Raw genomic sequence first — 20,563 nt, forward strand, 5'->3', positions numbered from 1 at the left:
CTAAGCATGCTCTGAAGATAAGTCCCTTGTGCCATAAATGTGTTTTCTCAGCAATGCAGCTGCATGTTTTTCCAGGACCTTTGGTCACGTTACAGTTACTTGACAAAGGTCCTGCTTCACATTGGAGAGGAGAGTGAAGCACTAGGCAACATGACCAGAATTAAAGGCTCGCGTATTACCCTTAAAACACACATTAAAAGCCCCCGGCGACTTAGCCATATGGGAGACTAGTCGGCAGCTTCTCCTCACCCGCCGCCAATGACTCACAGGTCTCTCCCTACGTGCCTGGATACAGAGAGACCTGGCAGTCAGATCAGGGATCACACTGCATTTTTAGGTGAGAGAGGGGGTGGCATAGAGGATAGTCTCTGAGAGATGGAGGAAGGCATGGATACCGGCTGTGTGACAAGAGCAGGGACTTGGCGCAAACTGTATGAGAAAGAGGGTGGCACATGGCACAGCTAGTGGTCTGAATAACAATGAGGGCAGTATAAGGATGTCACTGGAGTACCCAGGTTGTTTTTGGCCTTGTCGTATTTGATAATGGATACCATTCACCTGTGCACAGTAACGCCAGTTACACAATATTGGGAATTTTGCATCTTGTACACCTGAGAACTTCCCTCAGCAGTGACGCGGTTACCTGACTGGACATGATGAAACATTTAATGGATTTAATCAACAAGGACAGAAGCAGCCTTAAATGTTCTGGACCCATATGGAGAAGAAAATGTGAGAGAACCCTCCTATTCAGCTGTGGTCTCTGGATTTATCTGTACTGTATCACCTGCATAGTCTGCAGTGCGGCTGTGTAAGAGTGACTACCTGGTCAATACATGGCGGTATCATGCAATACACCCCACAAGTATGCTAATCAGATCTAGCCCCATCTATGGTACTTCACACCCTATAGTTCTTGCCCAATGCGTACAATACCCCTTCAGATAATCGCTTTATTTTATGTTTGATGTCACTTACTTTCAGTGGCATTGAATGCTTTATATGAAGCATAGAATCCGACGTCTGAAATGTCTTTATCTGCTGCAAACAAAACGGTCATCTGTGCCCCAGAGGAAATAAGGGGAGGTGGGATGCTAGATCCACAGAACCTAGAAAACATATGGGAAAGAAGTAGATTTTGCCACATAATTACCACTGGAATAGCCATAGTCATCGTTAGCACCAATTGCAGTCATATAACCACCTAAATGCCCCTGTCAATTTCAACAGCAGCATCTACATCAGAGGGGGCTTTCCTTTTTAAACCAATATACACTCCCATGATGTTGTCGCAGGGTGCCAATGATTGATATGGCTACCCGAGACCAAGTAAAGTTCCTGTTTGGTGCTCCTATAAACAGTGTCTAATAAACCATCTGGCAATGTAAAGGGACAGCTCTGATGCACTGAGACATACAGTTAGGTCCAGAAATATTTGGACAGTATCTGAATCTTCGTGATTTGGCCTCGGCAGGCCACTAATTATTATTTAAAATGAAACAACTAAGATGCAACTGAAGTGTAGACGTTTAGGTTTAATGAAAGGAGTTGAACGAAAATATCCAGGGAAACATTTAGGGATTGCGGCCATTTTTCTAACAAACCTCCTCATTTTAGGGGCTCAAAAGTCATTGGACACAGTAAGATTACTATAAATTAAAAGTTCAAATTAATACTTTGCAGATAATCTTTGGATTCAATGACTGCCTTAGGTCTGGAAGCCATGGACGTCACCAAACGCTGGGTTTCCTCCTTTGTGATGTGTTGCCGCCTTTACTGCAGCGGACTTTAGTTGTTGCTTGTTTGTGGGTCTTTCTGCCTTACATTTTGTCTTAAGCATGTGAAATGCAGCTCGATGGGGTTGATATCTGGTGATTGATCCAACCATCACAGAATTTTCCACTTTTTTGCGCCTTAAAAAAAACCTGGGTTACTTCCACAGTGTGTTTTCAGTCATTGTCCTTATGTACTGTGAAACGCCACCCAATTAACCTTGCTGCATTTGGTTGAATCTGAGCAGAGAGTCTTGCCCCGTACACTTCACAATTAATTCGGCTGCTTCTGTCTTCAGTCACATCATTAATAAACACTAGTAACCCAGGGCCATACGATCCATGCATGCCTGGCCATCACACCACCTCCACTATGTGTTACAGAGGATGTGTTCTGCTCTGGATCAGGAGCCATTCCAAGATTTTCCAATCTTTCTTCTTCCCATCATTCTGGTACACATTGCTCTTATTTTCATCTGTCCAAAGAATTCTTTTCCAGACCTGGCCGACTTCTTTAGATGTTTTTTTTGAAAAATCTATCTTGGCATTTCTATTTTTAAGACTGATTAATGGTTTGCATCATGGAGAACCCTGTTCTTATGAAGTCTTCTCTTTATGGTAAACTTAGATAGTGAAACACTAACTTCCTGGAGAGTGTTCTTCCTTTACTGGATGTTGCGAAGGGGGTTTTCTTCACCATGGAAAGGATTCTGTGGTCATCCTCCACTGTTGTCTTCTACAAACGTCCAGACCTTTTTGAGTTCCCAGCTCACTAGTGCACTGTTTTTTTTTTTGCAGAATATCAAACTGTTGATTTGGCTACTCCTAACATTTCTGCTATCACTCTGATGGATTTATTTTCTTTTTCAGACTAATGATGGTCTATTCTCTTCCACTGAGAGCTCCTTTGACTGTATGTTGTGGGTTCACAGCAACAGTTTCCAGTTGAAAATGCCACACTCTTATGAACATAAATACTTTCAAACAAGGGTAACAGAAAAAGGGAGGAACCACTACAGGGAAAAGACTCCTCCACACCCAACGGTCCCTGTGTACACTAGAAAGACCCTAGCCGCACAACTAAAAACACCACGTCGGGCTTGACTCTCTAAAAGGCCATTGAGGATGTTTCTTAAACCTCTTGAAGGACCAAAGGGGACCCGCAACACACTGCCTACAAGGGGACAGGAATGTGTGCAGGAAGACACAAAAACCCAAAGTGAGAAAATTAACACACATTCATATAAAGGTGAAAGGAATTGGTGCTAGGAAGGAGAGGAGCGAACCAAGAAAGGAGAATAAAGACAATAGGAACCATGGGCATTTGGGCAGGGAAGCTAAGGCAAAAGCCCAGCAGACAGAGGAACAACAGGTCACCAAATCGAAACCTCATACATAGCCATAACACAGCTAGAATCATCTCCAGACCTTTTGCCTGCTTAACGGATGAAGGATTAATGAGGGAATATCCCACACAGCCCATTAAAGAGCTTTTCAGATAATTGTCTAATTACTTTTGGTCCCTTGGAAAAGAGGCAGCTCCATATTAAAGAGACGAATTCCTAAAAAAACCATCCAATTAGGATGTGAATACCCTAAAATTAAAGCTGAAAGTCTATAAACTTTAAGCCCATATTTATTATATAATTGCATCTTGAATATGTTTTGGTAAACAGCTAAAATGCCAAAACTTGTGCCACTATCCAAATATTTCTGGACCTAACTGTATGTGTATATACAGCATGTGAAGTAAGTATTAAACATGTCACCATTTACAAAGTAAATATCTTTGTAAAGGTGATTTCTTTGTGTGGATTGCATTGGTTGTTACCGACATGTAGTGAGAAATTAATTTCAAACACAACTTTACAAAAATATTTACTTAGAAAATTGTTGACGTGTTCAATACTTATTTCAACCGCTGTATAACCTTACATACATTTATAAAATGACCAAACATCTTTGTTTTGATTTTCCATTGTCATATTCGAAAGTCATATATAGAAATACCCTACTCTGGGGCTGGTTACTAGAGACAAGATCATATTTTGAATTTTGAATTTTTCAAGTTTGAAGAAAAGCCATATATGGGCTACAACACATCTCTGTACAAAGACACTACTCAAGCAAATTTCAGCTGATCTGTGGATCTGTGGAGGTGCCGGGCATCTGTGTAAGAAGGTGGACTGGTTGCTATTGCATTCCTTTCCCTGAAGACACCAGTCGCACTGTTGTAATGTAATGTCTTGTGAATTGAATCCTGCATCCTTGTAAATAATATTTAATGTGAAATGTAATGTAATGTATAACGTATAGAAATGCTCTTGTGTGATTTTCCAGACTGTAAGGAAAGCACTAGTTAAGTTTTGGGACTAGCCCATAATGGGAGGGGTTAATGCAGGAAAAGTGACGGTTTCCATCTAGAACGTCATAGAGGGCCCAGCGTGTGACTAGAGCAGGCCAATGCTCTGAGAGGTCATTAAGGGAGCATGCAGTAAGTGACATGTGGAAGGAAAAAGACATAGGAGACTGAGTTGAGGTGTGATCCTGAGACACAGAACGTGTGACAATTTTGAGGCTGGAGACCAAGTTTCCAATGAAGTGACCCCTGGCCAAAGGGTCCTTAGCATGGTCATTTAGCACCAAGGCCCCAAGCCTAAAATGTAACAGGTTAGGATGGACTGGTACAAGCAGTGTCTCCGCAAGCATCTTGCAAGCACAAGGCTCTTTGCTGACACTACTGGCAAATCCCATACGGATCTCCTCTACGAGGAGAAGAAACATAGATAGAAAAGCTTGTTGGAGCATAAGACTGTAGTATTGCCATTGCAATCAGAACCACCATCAGAAGAGATGTGGAGCCGTGAAGAGGTAAAATGACTGTCACAAATTGGATTATTGAGCTGGGCTCGGTTATGTTGGGAATACCAGGACCTGTAAGATCAGAAATAACACAGAGAGCAGAAACTGTGTCTGAGAATGCTCTGTAAAACTGAAATGTGCCGGAAGTAATGTGCCCATTATGTCGTGTATAAAGTCGACACCAAAAGACTGTTAATTAAACTATCATTTAAAGTGAAGTGGTAGACTCCTTGTCAGTATGAACCATGATCCAGTCGTGGCCCACAAAAGTCACATGCGGCCTACATGGGAGTACAGCCCACAAGACGCAAGTCCACACACCCAGCCAGGACCATGACTTTCATGTAGCGTGCCAGCAGGAGTCTGGAGTCAATTCTTTGCCCATGATTACCACCCATGACACTACATCCGGACCCCCACCAATCTCATATTGATAACATATTGTGCAGATATGTCATTAATAATTCAGTAACAGACACATCTAGACACCCCATAGAAGTGGCAGTGATGGTTTATTACCATCTCTGCCTTCCTAATTGCTATACACACCACTCAACAAGCACTGTGTATACAGGGTAAGACACTGTACATAGTTACATAGGTTAAAAAAACATTAAGTCATTTATAACCTACAATGTTGTGTGTACTGAGGAAATCATCCAGCCTTCTCCAGATCCAATGATCATATGCTTGCCAGGATGGGATGTGGATCTTAAAAGACCCAGTTGAGCTCTTGCTGTGCAGCTAAAATGCTTAATTTGATCTTTAACTGGGGCAAATATATCAATCCCATTTATAGGGGAAAAAAGATCTAAAAAAATATATTTAAAAATTGTATTCAACTGTTTAATTACCATACAAAGGTATTTATTATGAGGGTTCACTGTGTGAAATAAATGAATGAATAAATAAAAAAAGAGGAAAATAGAAATTGAAAAAAACTAAAAAAAAAACTCTGCTGTGTCCTAACCTCTGTTACTTCCCCCGCCCCTGTTCAAAAAATACAATTGTATGATATATAAAACTAATTGTTTTCGGAAAGGAAACAACATTTAAAATTTAAATTTGTGGCCATAAAAATGTTTTTGAAATAAATGTGAAAAAGAGACATGTATTTCCTGTTTTCTACAATCCTGGCTAAAAATATGTGATTCAACATAAAAATTACATCATGAAAAAAAGGAGGCAAAAACTATGTTAACGAGAATAAAATGTTCAGATCTTAAAACCACGTCTGAAAAAAAATGTACTTGGTCAGGAAAAATGTAAATTGACCCTCATATTCCTCCTGAGATAGAGACACTCCAGCCACTCTCCATTTGACTAAAACTGTAGGGTATTTGGTCATTGGTTTTATAAACTGGGCACTCCTTATAGGAAAGAACATCTGGAAACATGATCTTTTACAAAGAGACACAGACTGAAGAGAACTGACCAGAATTAGCTCAATGTGGTTGAGAAGTGGTCATTCTTACCCACAGTTTGACATTATACTTGAATTTAGTGCATAAATCCTGCTTACCTTCCCATTAAACTCGCAATTCCCAATCCACCACTGTCATGGACCTCCACATAATCAAACGTACATCCTTTTTCTAATTCAAGGCTAAAGTTATGGAAGTGAATTTCAATGATTAGTCCTTCAGGGACAGAGATGACCCAACGACACACTGTTTTCCCGGGATAGTGATCCGGATGATTGGGTGAGAAGAGGGATCCCTCCAGATTATTTAGGGAGCCCCCACAATCTGAAACGATAAATACAATGTTTTTCCATAATGATATTGTGGCCTTAACTTTACTTCTATCCATTAACATGTGATGTGTGCTAGTTCTGGGAAGTTCAATAAAAGTGAATCATGGTCTAATAGAGCGTTAAGGAGGCCACAAAATCGTTTAGTAAGTTTATTTGTTTTGTCAAAGCCAAAAAGCGTTTCGATATACACAATATCTTCGTCAGGTGGATATAAATAAAAACATAGTTTATATCCACCTGACGAAGATATTGTGTATATCGAAACGTGTTGTGGTTTTAACAAAACAAATAAAACTTACTAAACGATTTTGTGGCCTCCTTAGCACTCTATTAGACCATGATTCACTTTTATTGATACCTATTTCCCCCTTCAGGGGTCCATGGAAAGAGCTGCTTAAATGGAGGCTTCATCAAAACCAGGACCTTTTGGACGCCTATTCCCTCCACTAACCCGCGGCTGGATCAGGCATACAGGAATCCGTCTCCCTGGAAGGATCTTACGGATAATCCTCCTGACAGCGGAACATTACACTCCCGTCTATTACCGTGGTTGTGCGAGGGCTGCACAACCACTCCAGGTGAGCAGTTTTAATTACCGGTCTCACCGTTACTCCTGCCCTGAGACTCTTCACATGCGCTCCCTGTTTTCACTTTTTTCAGTTCTGGGAAGTTGTAATAGATTCCATTAGCTCAAATATTCCACAATATACACATAGATCCTGTTATTTCCCACTTATAGGCAAATAGCTTTCCATGGAAATATTCAGTTGTAGTAATGCTAGTACTACATGGTAATTTTTAATTGATAAGCAGTGATAAAATTGTGTTAATACCTTAAGTCATGGTCAAATTAATATTTTTCTTGTAATAGAAAAATCTACAGTCAAATTGACAAGTGATTATTCCAATCACACCTTAAGCATTGCCTTTGTCACAGGACCTTTAGGAGATTGGGGTAATTAATAGAGATGATCGAATACTTTGATTATTCGGCTTTGCGAATATTTTCCGAATACCTCGCCACTATTCGACTATTCGCGAATATTCGATGCGCAATGTAAGTCTATGGGAAACCCAAATAACAACTATTCGGTACTATTCGGGCTTCCCATAGACCTAAGCGGGCTTTACACGCTACGATATCGTTAATGAATTATCGTCGGGGTCATGTTGTTTGTGACGCACATCCGGCGTCATTAACAATATCGCAGCGTGTCACATTTATGTGCGACCTAAAAGGATCGCAAAAGTGGCAAAAATCGTTTGCCGTGGAGAGGTCATCCTAAAACTAAAAATCGTTTACTTCTAATTAGCGATGTTGTTCCTCGTTCCTGCGGCAGTACACGTCGCTATGTGTGACACCGCAGGAGCGAGGAACATCTCCTTACCTGCCTCCACCGGTTATGTGGAAGGAAGGAGGTGGGCGGAATGTTTACGTCCCGCTCATCTCCGCCCCTCTGCTTCTATTGGACGGCTGTAATGTGACATCGCACGACCCGCCCCCTTAGAAAGGAGGCGGATCGCCGGCCAGAGCGACGTCGCAGGACAGGTAAGTGCATGTAACAGGGGTAAACGAGGTTGTGTGCGACGGGCAGCAATTTGCCCGTGTTGCACAACCGACGGAGGCGGTTACGATCGCTTGCGATCTCGCTAGCGAGATCTCAGCGTGTAAAGCCCGCTATACATTGCGCATCGAATAGTCGAATAGCGGCGAGGTATTCGGAAAATATTTGCGAAGCCGAATATTTGAAGTATTCGATCATCCCTAGTAACTAACTGTGACTTGCCGGCGAAAAATTGCCATGGAATGCTATACCAAAAATGATAGTACATTGAATGGGAAATCCAGTCCAAATTGTCCAGAACTTCTTTACAGACTGAAAGGGAACTATAGACAACTTAAAGACTTTTGTAATAGCAATAAGAAATGTTTTCGTCACTGGAAATTCTCAGTAGAGAATCATTCAAAGCCAGAGAATTTCAGAACTTTACTCGCTGAGCCAGTGGGGTAACTTAAAACATGTGGGCTCTAATGGAAAATGTCCAAAAGGGCTCCCTACTATCATGGATCTGTAAAATAATAATAATAATAATAATAATAATAATAATAATAATAATAACAATACTGTGAAAAAAAACACAATTCTGACATTGTTTTGGGGAAATTGTTTTTACAGTGTAGTTTGGATGGTAAAAAATTACCAGGAATGTGATTTTCCTCATCAGTATGATTACGTACCAAGCATGTCGAGTTTTGTAGTAGTTTAGTGTTGAAAAAAAATCAAAAGTTAAAAAGAAAAATTTGAGGAGTTGTGTTTTTTGGGATAGATATGACATTTTGATCACTTGTTACAACATTTTTGTTGTATTGCAGCGACCCCCAAAAAATAAATTTTGGCATTCTTGAATTTTTTCAATATATGGTTTTTGCCATTCAGGTTAAAAGGGTTTTCCCACTAACAAAGTTCATGTTAATCAATAGTTCCACAATTGGAACTGAGATAATCTTATAAAGACCCACCTCTTCCAACAAGCCTACAACCTACAATAGCCCTCAGCCCAGTACACCAGTGCGCAACCAGCTCTCTCCTCACCTCCTGTACCATCACCCATTCCCTGTAGACTGTGAGCCCTCGCGGGCAGGGTCCTCTCTCCTCCTATACCAGTCTGTTTTGTACTGTTAATGATTGTTGTACGTATACCCTCTTTCACTTGTAAATCGCCATGGAATAAATGGCGCTATAATAATAAATAATAATAATAATAATAAATGTGTCGCTGCCATGTGCTGTGTAATGGCCGTGTGTGACTGTACAGGGACATGGTCTGATCATACCACAGCTCCTGGGCCAGGGAGGAAGTAAAAAGAGAGTATACAAACATTACAGCACAGGATCGCAAAAATTCTTTCTTTGAGGTAAAACATTTTTTAAAAAAACAGGCAGTTAAATGTTTTACCTCACAAAAAGAATCAGCTGTGAACCTTATACTCTGTTTTGCTTCCTCCCCTGCTTAGGAGATGTGGTATGTCAGACCATGTCCCTGTATGGTCAGACACGGCCATTACACAGTATACAGCAGGGGCACATATATAAGATTATCTCAGCACAGGAACATTTCATATAACATCCAGTTGTGGAAATTATTATTAATCCAAGGTCTATTGATTAAAATAAACTTTAAAATTAGCTTTGTTTGTGGGAAAACCCCTTTAGTTATTTTTATATTTTGATAGATCTGACATTTCTGAACCCGGAGCTACATATGTGGGTTTTTTTTTATTTTTTAATTATCTTTATTTTTAAAGGGAGGTAAGGGGGATGATTTAAACTTTTATGATTTGGGGGTTTTTTTTGTATTTTTTTTTATTTCACTTTTAATTGTATTTGTTAGTCTCTTTATAGGACAATAACCTGCAATCGTCTGATCGCTTGTGCTGTATACAGCAATGCAAAAGTATTGCTGCATGTAGTAAAAATCACAGTCTCCTTTGAAGCCTGGCCACAGGCAGGGTTTCAAGGGACCTCTTAAATAACAAGCACGGAGGTCTTCAACATACCCCCGGCTGTCATAGCAACAAATTCCGTGCCCTGTGATCCATGTGGGCCAATCAGTGCATAGAATGGCGCATGCAAATGCCATGATGCTGTTAATGTCGCTGTTGGAGTCTGACTGCAATATTTACCAGCTTAAAAATAGCAGGTGGTGCTTCATACCACCCGTGATTGTTAGAGGCAGGTCCTGGCTGTGGCACACAGCCATTACCTGCTGAGTATGAGGCAAGCTCAACCAATAAGCCACTACTGACTTGCGCCGTCCAAAAGGGGTTAAAAGTTGCAGTTGAAAAATCAACCAAAAACATCACCCACAATGGCAAACTTAAAAAACAAAAACAGGTGAATACGTAAAATAGACTTTAAAAAATTAAAAGAAGAATTACATGCAAATGAAGAACAGGTGAATAACACCCATAACAAGACCAAAAGGCACAAATGCAACAATGAATTTTAGTTTTGTTCACTGCTACCATTACATTACAGATGTAAAGTTTTCACATTATATAGTTTGCACCTGCGGACATACCCCTGCGCCCCTCACTGCAGTTCTGCTCATCTTTCTGGTCAGCACAATCTAAAATACCATCACACAGAGAAGGAAGCAAGAGGCAGCGTCTTCCATCACACAAGAATTCGTCCCAGGAACAGCTCCCTGTAGAGAAAGAAGATGAATGAAGATGAAGAACCAGTAACCCTTCACCCATTCCGCAGACTTACCTACCCTGAGTGACTTCAATCATCTGATAAGTGGCAAGGAAGCCGGTTCCCGTGGTGCGATCACCAGATACAAAATGCACCTGCAACCAATTGGAGGTGGAGATGAAGGTGGTGGGAGCCACGGATCCACAGAATCTGAAATATTAGGAGTAATTACCTAAGGTAACACCTGTATTCCCCGATTATTATCACATGATATCACAGTGAGAAATGTACCTGCGTGATGTATTTTCATCTCTAAGCTCCAACCAATCAAAGAGGCATAATCCATATCGTCCCACATCTAGGAATCTGACCTTCAGCTGGACCAAGCGCCCCTCACCTGCTTCCAGCCTCCAAGAGCAATGACAGTTGGGGGGGTAGTGATGGGGGTAATTTGGAGAATTTAGTAAACCTCCAGAGTCTCTCAGAAATCCACCACATGCTAAAGAGGAATAGAAGGGAAAAGTATTATAAAGCCCAAATGTCAAATGAGAAACTAAACAGTTATCAGTATTGGGAACAACAGTTATACAGTGATGAGCGGCACTGCATATCACAAGCGCCACTTATTCCTGTCCATCACTGATCACTTTTAGAGCAAGTTTTTTTTTAGCCTGTGACATCTACTGACTCACTATTATTGAATATGAAGTTTTATACATTTTTATGTCTCAGCTTCTGCAAATGACGCGCCCACGGGGTCTTAGGGGTTACTCGTCGCCGGACCGGTGTAGGTTTGGGATGTCACAGTGGCCTGGCCTGGTTCCGTGACCCCGGTGGTGTCAATAAAAATGGGGATTGCGTTTATTCGTGATGGCACCTGTGGTGTGCGGCTATAAAGGGGTTTTCCTCTGGGGGCAGATGGTAGTGCAGCTAGGTTGGTACAGCTCTCCACATGTAGAGCTCAGGCCCACAGGGAGGTTGGGAGTTGTAGTCTCCTGCTGCTGTGTAACTAAGGCACGGGAAGGAGCGGACGACACGGGTTGCAATCAAAGTTCTTTACTCACTGAGATGTCACCGCCTTTGGACTGCTGGACTCCGCTGTCATGGGCTCCAGCTGATCCCAGATAGTTCGTAGGTCAGAACCGGTGTTTCTTTCTGTGAGTCCTTCCTTCTAGTGCTGTGTTTTGTGAGTCCCTGCGGCTTGAAGCTACGCTTGGACCTGAGTCCTTGAATTAGCTCCGTTCCTGTCCCGTATGGTAGGCACCTACCCTAACCCAGTCCCATTGAGAGGGCAACTAAGTGTTTTGGTGGATTAGTGGTTTACCAGCAATGACCCCCTCCTTACCCGGGATGCTGCAGCCCTTCTTTTGGAGAGGACAATGGAGCTTTAGTCTTTCAATAATGAATGTTGGACAGAAAAAATGCAAATTGTCTTTTCAGAGAGGAAGGAGACAAACTCTAGTGCCACCTATTGGAAGTAGCAATCCTAAAAGTCAAAAGTGACTCTTCAACGAGCCTTGTCATATGACTTAGGATTTATGCCAGATCAGAACTCAATTTGCAGACACGGTGCTTTGGGATGATTGCCTCCTTGTCAGTGCAAAGAATGAGATCTGAACTGGATGTATGAGAAGCTAAAATGGGGTCTAAGGGGAAAGCTTTTCTCTTTGCGGAGACTGACACCAATTTGGCTGCCAGTGAGGCTGATTAAAGGATCACTTTTGAGTTTTAGGATTGCTACCTCCATTAGGTGGCAGATGAGTTACTCTACTTCCTCACTGAAGAGACAATTTGTATATTTCTCAGAGGAATATTGCAGTAAGTCTCCTCACTACTGGTATGCCCGATTGATTTGTCAGTCACCTCAAGGAGAAAAGCTTTCCCTGTGGACAGAAAAAATTATGGTGGAAATTACTATGGTGGGTTATGTGCTTAGGGTTTATGGTTTTACATGCAACATTATATAATACTCAGTAAAGGGTTTATTATTTCCCATATTGTATGTTATAACTTATAAGGCTAATAATTGTATTCCTAGCATTAGCTTGACTCATGATTTCCTAACCTAAGTATTAACTATACAGACTTATGGATGTTTTGAGTTATACAACATCTATTTCCTTTTCTACAAGTATAATCTCCAGCTCCAATATTAAAAATACAGATAATCCAAAAAATTTCATGCAGAAGAGAGATAGAAAAGGGTAGTCTCATGCAGAAAACCCCTCTCGATATGCCCTATAAAAGTATATGGATGTCATATAGGGAGATCTTACTCTATGGCCAACATTTCTGGGTGACTCGAGCACTACACGTACATGAACAGCTGGTCACCTTCAGTGTGACGCGTCCACCGAAACTCAGCAGCTATTCTAATTTATCACTTAGAGCAGTTGTCACACATGTCGTAAAGGGGACTTTTACTATTCCTGACATGTCTGTTTTACTAAATACTTCTATTCCCCATGAAATATTCTGAAACATCTTTTCTGAGTAAATGACATTGTGCCTTTCCTCAGAAATTCCTCCTGAATATTAAGAATTGACAATCTGGTGTTAACATTCACCTTGTCAAAGGGCTATGGCTTTTCATTATCTGGCACCTTCAGCGCTGATTGGACAATGTCAAATTGTGTGAGGACACCCCTCCCTCAATTGTGTGAGGACACCCCCTCCCTCAATTGTGTGAGGAGACCCCCCTCCCTCAATTGTGTGAGGACACCCTCCTCCCTCAATTGTGTGAAGACACCCCCTCCCTCAATTGTGTGAGGACACCCCCCTGCCTCAATTATGTGAGGACATCCCCCTCCCTCAATTGTGTGAGGAAACTCCCATCCCTCAATTGTGTGAGGAAACTCCCTCCTTCAACTAGTAACATCCAGTTTATCCATTTTTTCCCTCCAATGAATGAAACTCTGTTCAGCTGCATCATGTACAGTACATATATCAGGGTTGTTGGATACATCTTTTAACAGAAACCTTCATTTGTACATTTATTGCATTTTGCTCAAATTTGCTGATCTACCTTGTCTGTTACATTGTGCGTTTTGGGATGGTGACTGCCTATGTGTTGGCTACACTCCCCTCCCATCTATTTAAGGTCAAATTTACTACTCCATGTCACGATTCGTGATTCATGGACTGGCCTCAGTTCTCCCAACCCGAACTCATCAACTTCATAGACCTATATGAGTTTGACAAATTCAGGTCAGGGGGCCCTTTGCCAGTTGGACCACGATATATTTACAAATCCTTGCCTTTTCCCATATGCAAACAACAGACTGATGTTCATTATGCTGGATCTGATTTTCATTTATTTTTGGAAAAGTTGGTGCAAATTGATTCACACGACAAGGTCCATCAGCCATGGTAGTAATCTGGTGAAAAAATCCAACATGACCAATATATTCTAAAATAGGTTTTTTTTTTTACTTGAAGATGAACCAATGTAGGACCGCTGGTCGGCCCATATGTGTCTTGTGTATCTGGGAGTTGGGAGAGGTCGTACTCAGCTTACTGCTATCTAATGTTAATGAGCCCCTCTATTAGTAGGTCTGCACAACAGGAGAGATCATACTGCCTCCCAGATGTGGGACGGAGTTATTGACCATGTGCGGCCATTAACTATATTAGGTGGACAGTCCTACAATCAAATGAACAGCCGGAGACGCCATAACTGGTTTACAACAGCAACATCTGGATTATTTTATTATTTCAGCTGAAATTTTATGGGTTTTTTTTGTGTAAGAAATATTTGTGGGACAGCCACTTAGTAATCTAATAAAGAACACGTTATAATGTGAAACAATGAAATATTAAAAGTGAAGACTGTTAAAGATCACAAGTAAGCAAAATTTGGGTTTATGAAATTTGTTTTGAATCCAATGACTGATCCTTATGTGTTCTTCTGCCGTAATTTAAAAAAACACTTCTATTTGTAACCATTATGTATGGATTTTGTGTATAAAGTGTTTTTATTTGATTTTCAAAGTTTATGAACCAACATTTAAGGAGGGGGGAAGGTTTAGGAAAGTTAACTTTATTGGAAAAACCTGGGAAAGATTTTGGGGGGGAAAAAAGGGGGGGAGGACAGTAAGGCGAAAGGAATGAACAGTTTACATAATGATCACATTTTAAAACAATTTACTAAGTTTTACTAAATATTTTTCCCATGCTTAATTACCTGAGAAAAGAGAACAATCATTCTAGATGTTTTTTAGTTGCAATGGACTTGTGAAGATATCAGTCCAGGGTTTCCATCTTATGTTATATTTTCCTATTTGTTTTCCTCTTAATGCGAAGTTATATTCGTACGTGTTATGCAAGGACACTCTGTCTATGATATCATTTATAGAGGGCACTTGAGTTTGTTTCCATTTTGAAGCGATGGCTAGTTTGGTTGTTAACAAGATGTGGCAACTTATTTGTCTGAATTTGACTGGGACTTGATCCAAACCTATTGAGAAAAGGACTACCGTATTTTTCGGACTATAAGACGCACCGGACTATAAGACGCACCCTTTTTTTTAGAGGAGGAAAAAATAGAAAAAAGCTGCTGACACTGTTATGGAGGTAATAATATCCCCAAATTCTGTACTCACATCCCCCATTCTGGGCCCCTTCCAGGTAGATATGGCCCCCATTGTGGAATATGTATGTTCCACATCCTTATTTGTGTGATCCTCCAACCTGGTGTGTGTGTGTGTGTGTGTGTGTGTGTATATATCATCCAACCCCATCCAGGTGTACAGTAATGCCTTTATACACTATATTTATTTAATGCCTTACTTTTACAGATGCGATGCTCACCTAACTTTGTTTGGTCCTTCCTCTGCACTAGAAGCAAAGTCTCCCATATCTGAAGAGGACCTGCAGTGATGTAATGAAGAGGCGGGGCACTGTGCTGTTCTGTGCTGCTCTGGCCCACCCCTCTTCATTACATCACTGCAGGTCCTGCTGCTACGGGAGACTTTGTTTCTAGTGCAGAGGAAGGATCAAACTGAAAGCAATGTGAGCACTCAGCAGGGACTGCGGGCTGTGCTGTAATGCCGTGCTCCGGCCCGGACACTGCAGTGATCTGCACTTCCTCCGGGCGAGACATGGCTGCAGCGGCACCCTGCTCCTGCCTAATAAACAGCGGACACAGTCTCCCCAGCCTCTGCAGGAAGCCGGCGGCGGGAGCTCCCACGTGTGTCCGCTGTTTACATTAAACATGTATTGATTTGCTGCTGCTCACACCCGCGTCTAGTCACTGACTGAAGAGAGCAGAGAGAGGTGGGCAGGGAGCAGCTAATGAATATTCGCTTATGTTAAACAGCGGGTACACGTGGTTTCTCCAGCCGCCGGCTTCCTGCAGCAGCGACCCTCCCTGCCTCCTGTGATCCCACTCCACAGCCGCTCCCTCCCCATAGCTCCCTACCCTGCAGGTCCCCCACTTTGACATTTGGACTATAAGACGCACCCCACACTTTCCTCCCAAATTTGGAGGAAAAAAGTGCGTCTTATAGTCCGAAAAATACGGTAACTGAGGGGTTAAACTGATATTTAGTTTAGTAAGTCTTAAAATTAAATTTTTGATGTCCCTCCAAAGAAGGTCAAGTTCCTTACAGGACCAAAATACGTGCGACAGATTACCTATCTCGCCGCAATTTCTTCAACAGTCTGATGAACACTTGGGGTTTATTATGTTTAATTTATAGGGAGTAAGATATCATCTTGAAAGTTCCTTGTAATGAGTCTCTTGGAAAATGATACAAAGCGAATTTGAGTAAGTTATTTCTAACACTTTCCGAAGCTGATCCTTGTCAAGTATAATATTGAGCTCATTTTCCCATGCTATTATGTTTGTGCCTTTGTTAATTCCCATGTCCTCATTACATTTCTTATCTATATATATAATTGCCTTATTCTGTCTGTCTGTCTGTCTTGCTCCAAAATGAGTCATTACAGTGACAACCGTCGCATTGGCCGCTCGGCTTGGGCCGGCCCCGCCCCCCACATGCATTAGCCGCTCGGCCCGGCCACGCCCCCCACACACATTGGCCGCTCAGTTTGGCCTGGCCACACCCCCCACACACTTTGCCCACTCGGCCACGCCCCCACACACTTTGCCCACTCGGCCACGCCCCCCCACACACTTTGCCTGCTTGGTCACGCTCCCCACACACATTGGGCACCTATACACCTCCCCCCAGGACTACTCCACCTATTAAACACCTCCCCCCATGACTACTCCACCTATTAGACACCTCCCCCAGGACTATTCCACGTAATAGACACCTCCCCCAGGACTACTCCACCTATTAGACACCTCCTCCCAGAACTACTCCACCTATTAGACATCTCCCCCCAGGACTACTTAACCTATTAGACACCTCCCCCCAGGACTACTCCTCCTATTATCCTCCTCTCCCCCAGGACTACTCCTCCTATTATCCTCCTCTCTCCCCAGGACTACTCCTCCTATTATACTCCTCTCCTCCCAGGACTACTCCTCCTATTATCCTCCTCTCCCCCCAGGACTACTCCTCCTGTTATACTCCTCACCTCCAGGACTCCACCTCCTATTATACTCCTCACCCCCAGGACTACTCCTCCTATTATACTCCTCTCCCCCCAGGACTACTCCTCCTATTATATTCCTCACCTCCAGGACTACTCCTCCTATTATACTCCTCTCTCCCCAGGACTCCTCCTCCTATTATACTCCTCTCCCCCCAAGACTACTCCTCCTATTATACTCCTCTCCCCCCAGGATTACTCCTCCTATTATACTCCTCTCTTCCCAGGACTACTCCTCCTATGATACTCCTCTCTCCCCAGGACTACTCCTCCTATTATACTCCTCACCTCCAGGACTACTCCTCCTATTATACTCCTCTCTCCCCAGGACTACTCCTCTTATTATACTCCTCTCTCCCCAGGACTACTCCTCCTATTATCCTCCTCTCTCCCCAGGACTACTCCTCTTATTATACTCCTCTCTCCCCAGGACTACTCCTCCTATTATCCTCCTCACTCCCCAGGACTACTGCTCCTATTATACTCCTCTCCCCCCAGGACTACTCCTCCTATTATACTCCTCTCCCCCCAGGATTACTCCTCCTATTATACTCCTCTCTTCCCAGGACTACTCCTCCTATTATACTCCTCTCTCCCCAGGACTACTCCTCCTATTATACTCCTCACCTCCAGGACTACTCCTCCTATTATACTCCTCTCTCCCCAGGACTACTCCTCTTATTATACTCCTCTCTCCCCAGGACTACTCCTCCTATTATACTCCTCTCCCCCCAGGACTACTCCTCCTATTATACTCCTCTCTTCCCAGGACTACTCCTCCTATTATACTCCTCTCTCCCCAGGACTGCTCCTCCTATTATACTCCTCTCTCCCCAGGACTACTCCTCCAACACACACACACTGCACAAAACATACCTCCCCCCAAAACACACACACAAACCGTGCAACACACAACGCAATACACAAACAACGCCGCTCTCACACACCCCCACAACCAGAAAACACCCAGAACATTTACTGCTCCCTACACAAACACTTGGTAACTACACACAACAACATCTATATATATATATATATAACAAAAATCATACATTAACTACACAATAAATTCTAAAATACCTGATGCATTAGAATCGGGCCACCTTCTAGTATATTATATTTGTTTTCCAGAATAAAAGACTTGAGGGATTATTTAGGAGGTTGGTTATGTCTATAGGGAGTGTAAAAGTAATTTTCTCTTTTATTAAATAGTGATTAATATTTTCCCAGTTTAGAATTTTTGAGTTGCGGATTTTATACTTAGACTCTATTGTCTGAAAAGAGGATAAAATATCCTCTTCTATGATTCCAATAAGATTACCAATCCCTTGTTTTTTCCACTCCCTCAGGTTAAATCCTGGTCCAATAAGCTCCAAGACTTCTAGTGGTATATATTTTAAAGACGTTTTATCCTGAATTTTATCAAGCAAGTTGTAGCAATATGTATATGCTGTATGTCCCCTAGGGGCCTCTAGGGGTCTCTCTTGTATGTGTTCACAAGCAAGTGGGAACTCGCTGGTACTGTAGACAGAGTGCAGGCAGCAGGGAGAGATGTAATGGCTGACAATACCACCTAATAAATAGCCTGAAGACCTCCACTGAGTGTGATTACTGAGAGACACAGCAAACAGAACATGGTGGAAGGTGGGCACAGAACCTCCATGTGACACACCTGCAAATCCTCAGAGCGTGTGTGTGAGACTGGGACTGCACAGAACATCATTGCAACTGTGAGTACAGATTTCCTGTCATTATACAAGATGGAGACTGGTCTGAAGCCCCCTCAGAAACTGGATGTCTCATCATGTAATCTATCCCTGACATGGAGACACTGGAAAGAGGAGTTTTCTCTGTATGTGGATCTGACAGTGGCCCCCAGTGATGACAAACATAAAGTAAAGCTGTTTTATTACTTAATTGGGGAAAAAGGCAGAGAACTAGCCCAGACCTTACTGCCAGACACAGACCACCTCGTCCTAGCAGAGATTGTGGAGGCATTTGATAAGCACTGTGACCCCAAGAGAAATGAAACTGTGGAGAGATACAAGTTTTTCACAAGACAGCAGGCGGATGGTGAAAATGTAGACAGATATGTGACAGAGCTGAGGACATTGGCTGCAACATGTGGCTTTGGGGAAATCAGGGATAGCCTCATAAGAGACAGAATTGTATGTGGCATTATGGACACTCGCCTCAGAGAACGTTTACTCAGAAACGAAGAGCTGACCTTAGAGAGATGCATGCAAATCTGCAGGGCTGCAGAGCTGACAAAGCGCAGCCTGAAGATGATGGCAGGCACCAGTGATAATAATGATGATGATGAGGTACATGCAGTGTCTATGAGAGGAAAGACAAGACCAAGCTCCCCTATAAGCATGATCCACGGCAAATATTGTGGTAAGAGACATGAGAGAGACAAGACCAAGTGTGCAGCATATGGCGAAACCTGCAGGTTATGTGGCAAGAAGAATCATTTCTCAGCTGTCTGCAGGCTGGGAACAGGCAAACAGCATAGACAGGTCCACACTGTGACACCAGACACTGACAGTGCAGAGGACATTACATGGCTACAGCTCCATCCTGCAACAGAGAATGTCAATGTAATCAGGCAGCCAGTAGTCAAGGATGCCAAGCAGCTCTATGCAACCTTCCTGTTGGATGAGAAGCCCATTAGATTTCAGCTGGATTGTGGAGCAAGCTGTAATGTAATTCCAAGTGCTCTGCTGAACAAACAGGTTTCCATTGAGCCAACGGACAAGGTACTGGTGATGTGTGGCGCCCCTGACCTGGTCAGGCACCACTGAGTACTGCACCCATGCTGGGGACAGTACAAACAGGTAATCCAGAAGGCTGACCGAGGTGTGACTACACAGGCGCATAGTGATCAGGTCTCACACATGTACCTTTGAGAGGACCCCTGGGGATCCCAGGAGGGGGCAAAGCCTTCACCTCCACTTGAGGAGTGGAGGGGGCGAAGCCTCCATCTCCACTCAAGGGGTGTGGTAGAGAGCCTGGTTGCTAGGTGGCGTAGGCAGGCACAAGGGGAAAAGAGAAGGAGGAGTAAACAGTCTGAAGCAGAGTGTGGAGGAGTGAGGAGCATGGAAGTGGAGCTCAGACAGGAGCAGCAGTGCAGGTCCCACGAGTGAGCCAGTTTAGTGTGCAGCTCAGGAAGAGCAGAAGCAGACCCTGGAGCTGTTGCAGTCTAACAGCGTCCGCGCAGTGACTACCGACGGGGGAGAACGGTCACCTGGTAGTGCTGCCCGAACACCACACACAGCTGGAGAGAGAGCAGTGTAGTGGAAAGTAAGGAGACTGTCAGGGAGTACCAGGCCCAAACGGGCGGCAGATCCCGGTGCGGGGATAGATCCACCTTTCCTTGCTAAACCTGCCGGTGTGGGGCCCTTAAAGCCCAC

The 20,563-nt window shown here is 43.0% G+C and overlaps 1 protein-coding gene across 1 annotated transcript in view; it reads right to left on the bottom strand.

The window, feature by feature from the left end:
- The window catches only part of MFRP (membrane frizzled-related protein), a 451,053-nt gene that overhangs the window by 190,178 nt on the left and 240,312 nt on the right, over window positions 1–20,563 (bottom strand). The window contains exons 6-10 of the mRNA XM_075327570.1: window positions 10,881–11,088; window positions 10,669–10,799; window positions 10,474–10,599; window positions 6,157–6,382; window positions 979–1,109 (exon numbers count right to left, since the gene is read on the bottom strand). Coding sequence (XP_075183685.1) covers window positions 979–1,109; window positions 6,157–6,382; window positions 10,474–10,599; window positions 10,669–10,799; window positions 10,881–11,088 — 822 coding nt within the window. The remainder of the gene's footprint in view (window positions 1–978; window positions 1,110–6,156; window positions 6,383–10,473; window positions 10,600–10,668; window positions 10,800–10,880; window positions 11,089–20,563) is intronic.

Source organism: Anomaloglossus baeobatrachus, chromosome 11 (assembly GCF_048569485.1).
Source record: "Anomaloglossus baeobatrachus isolate aAnoBae1 chromosome 11, aAnoBae1.hap1, whole genome shotgun sequence".
NCBI lineage: Eukaryota > Metazoa > Chordata > Amphibia > Anura > Aromobatidae > Anomaloglossus > Anomaloglossus baeobatrachus.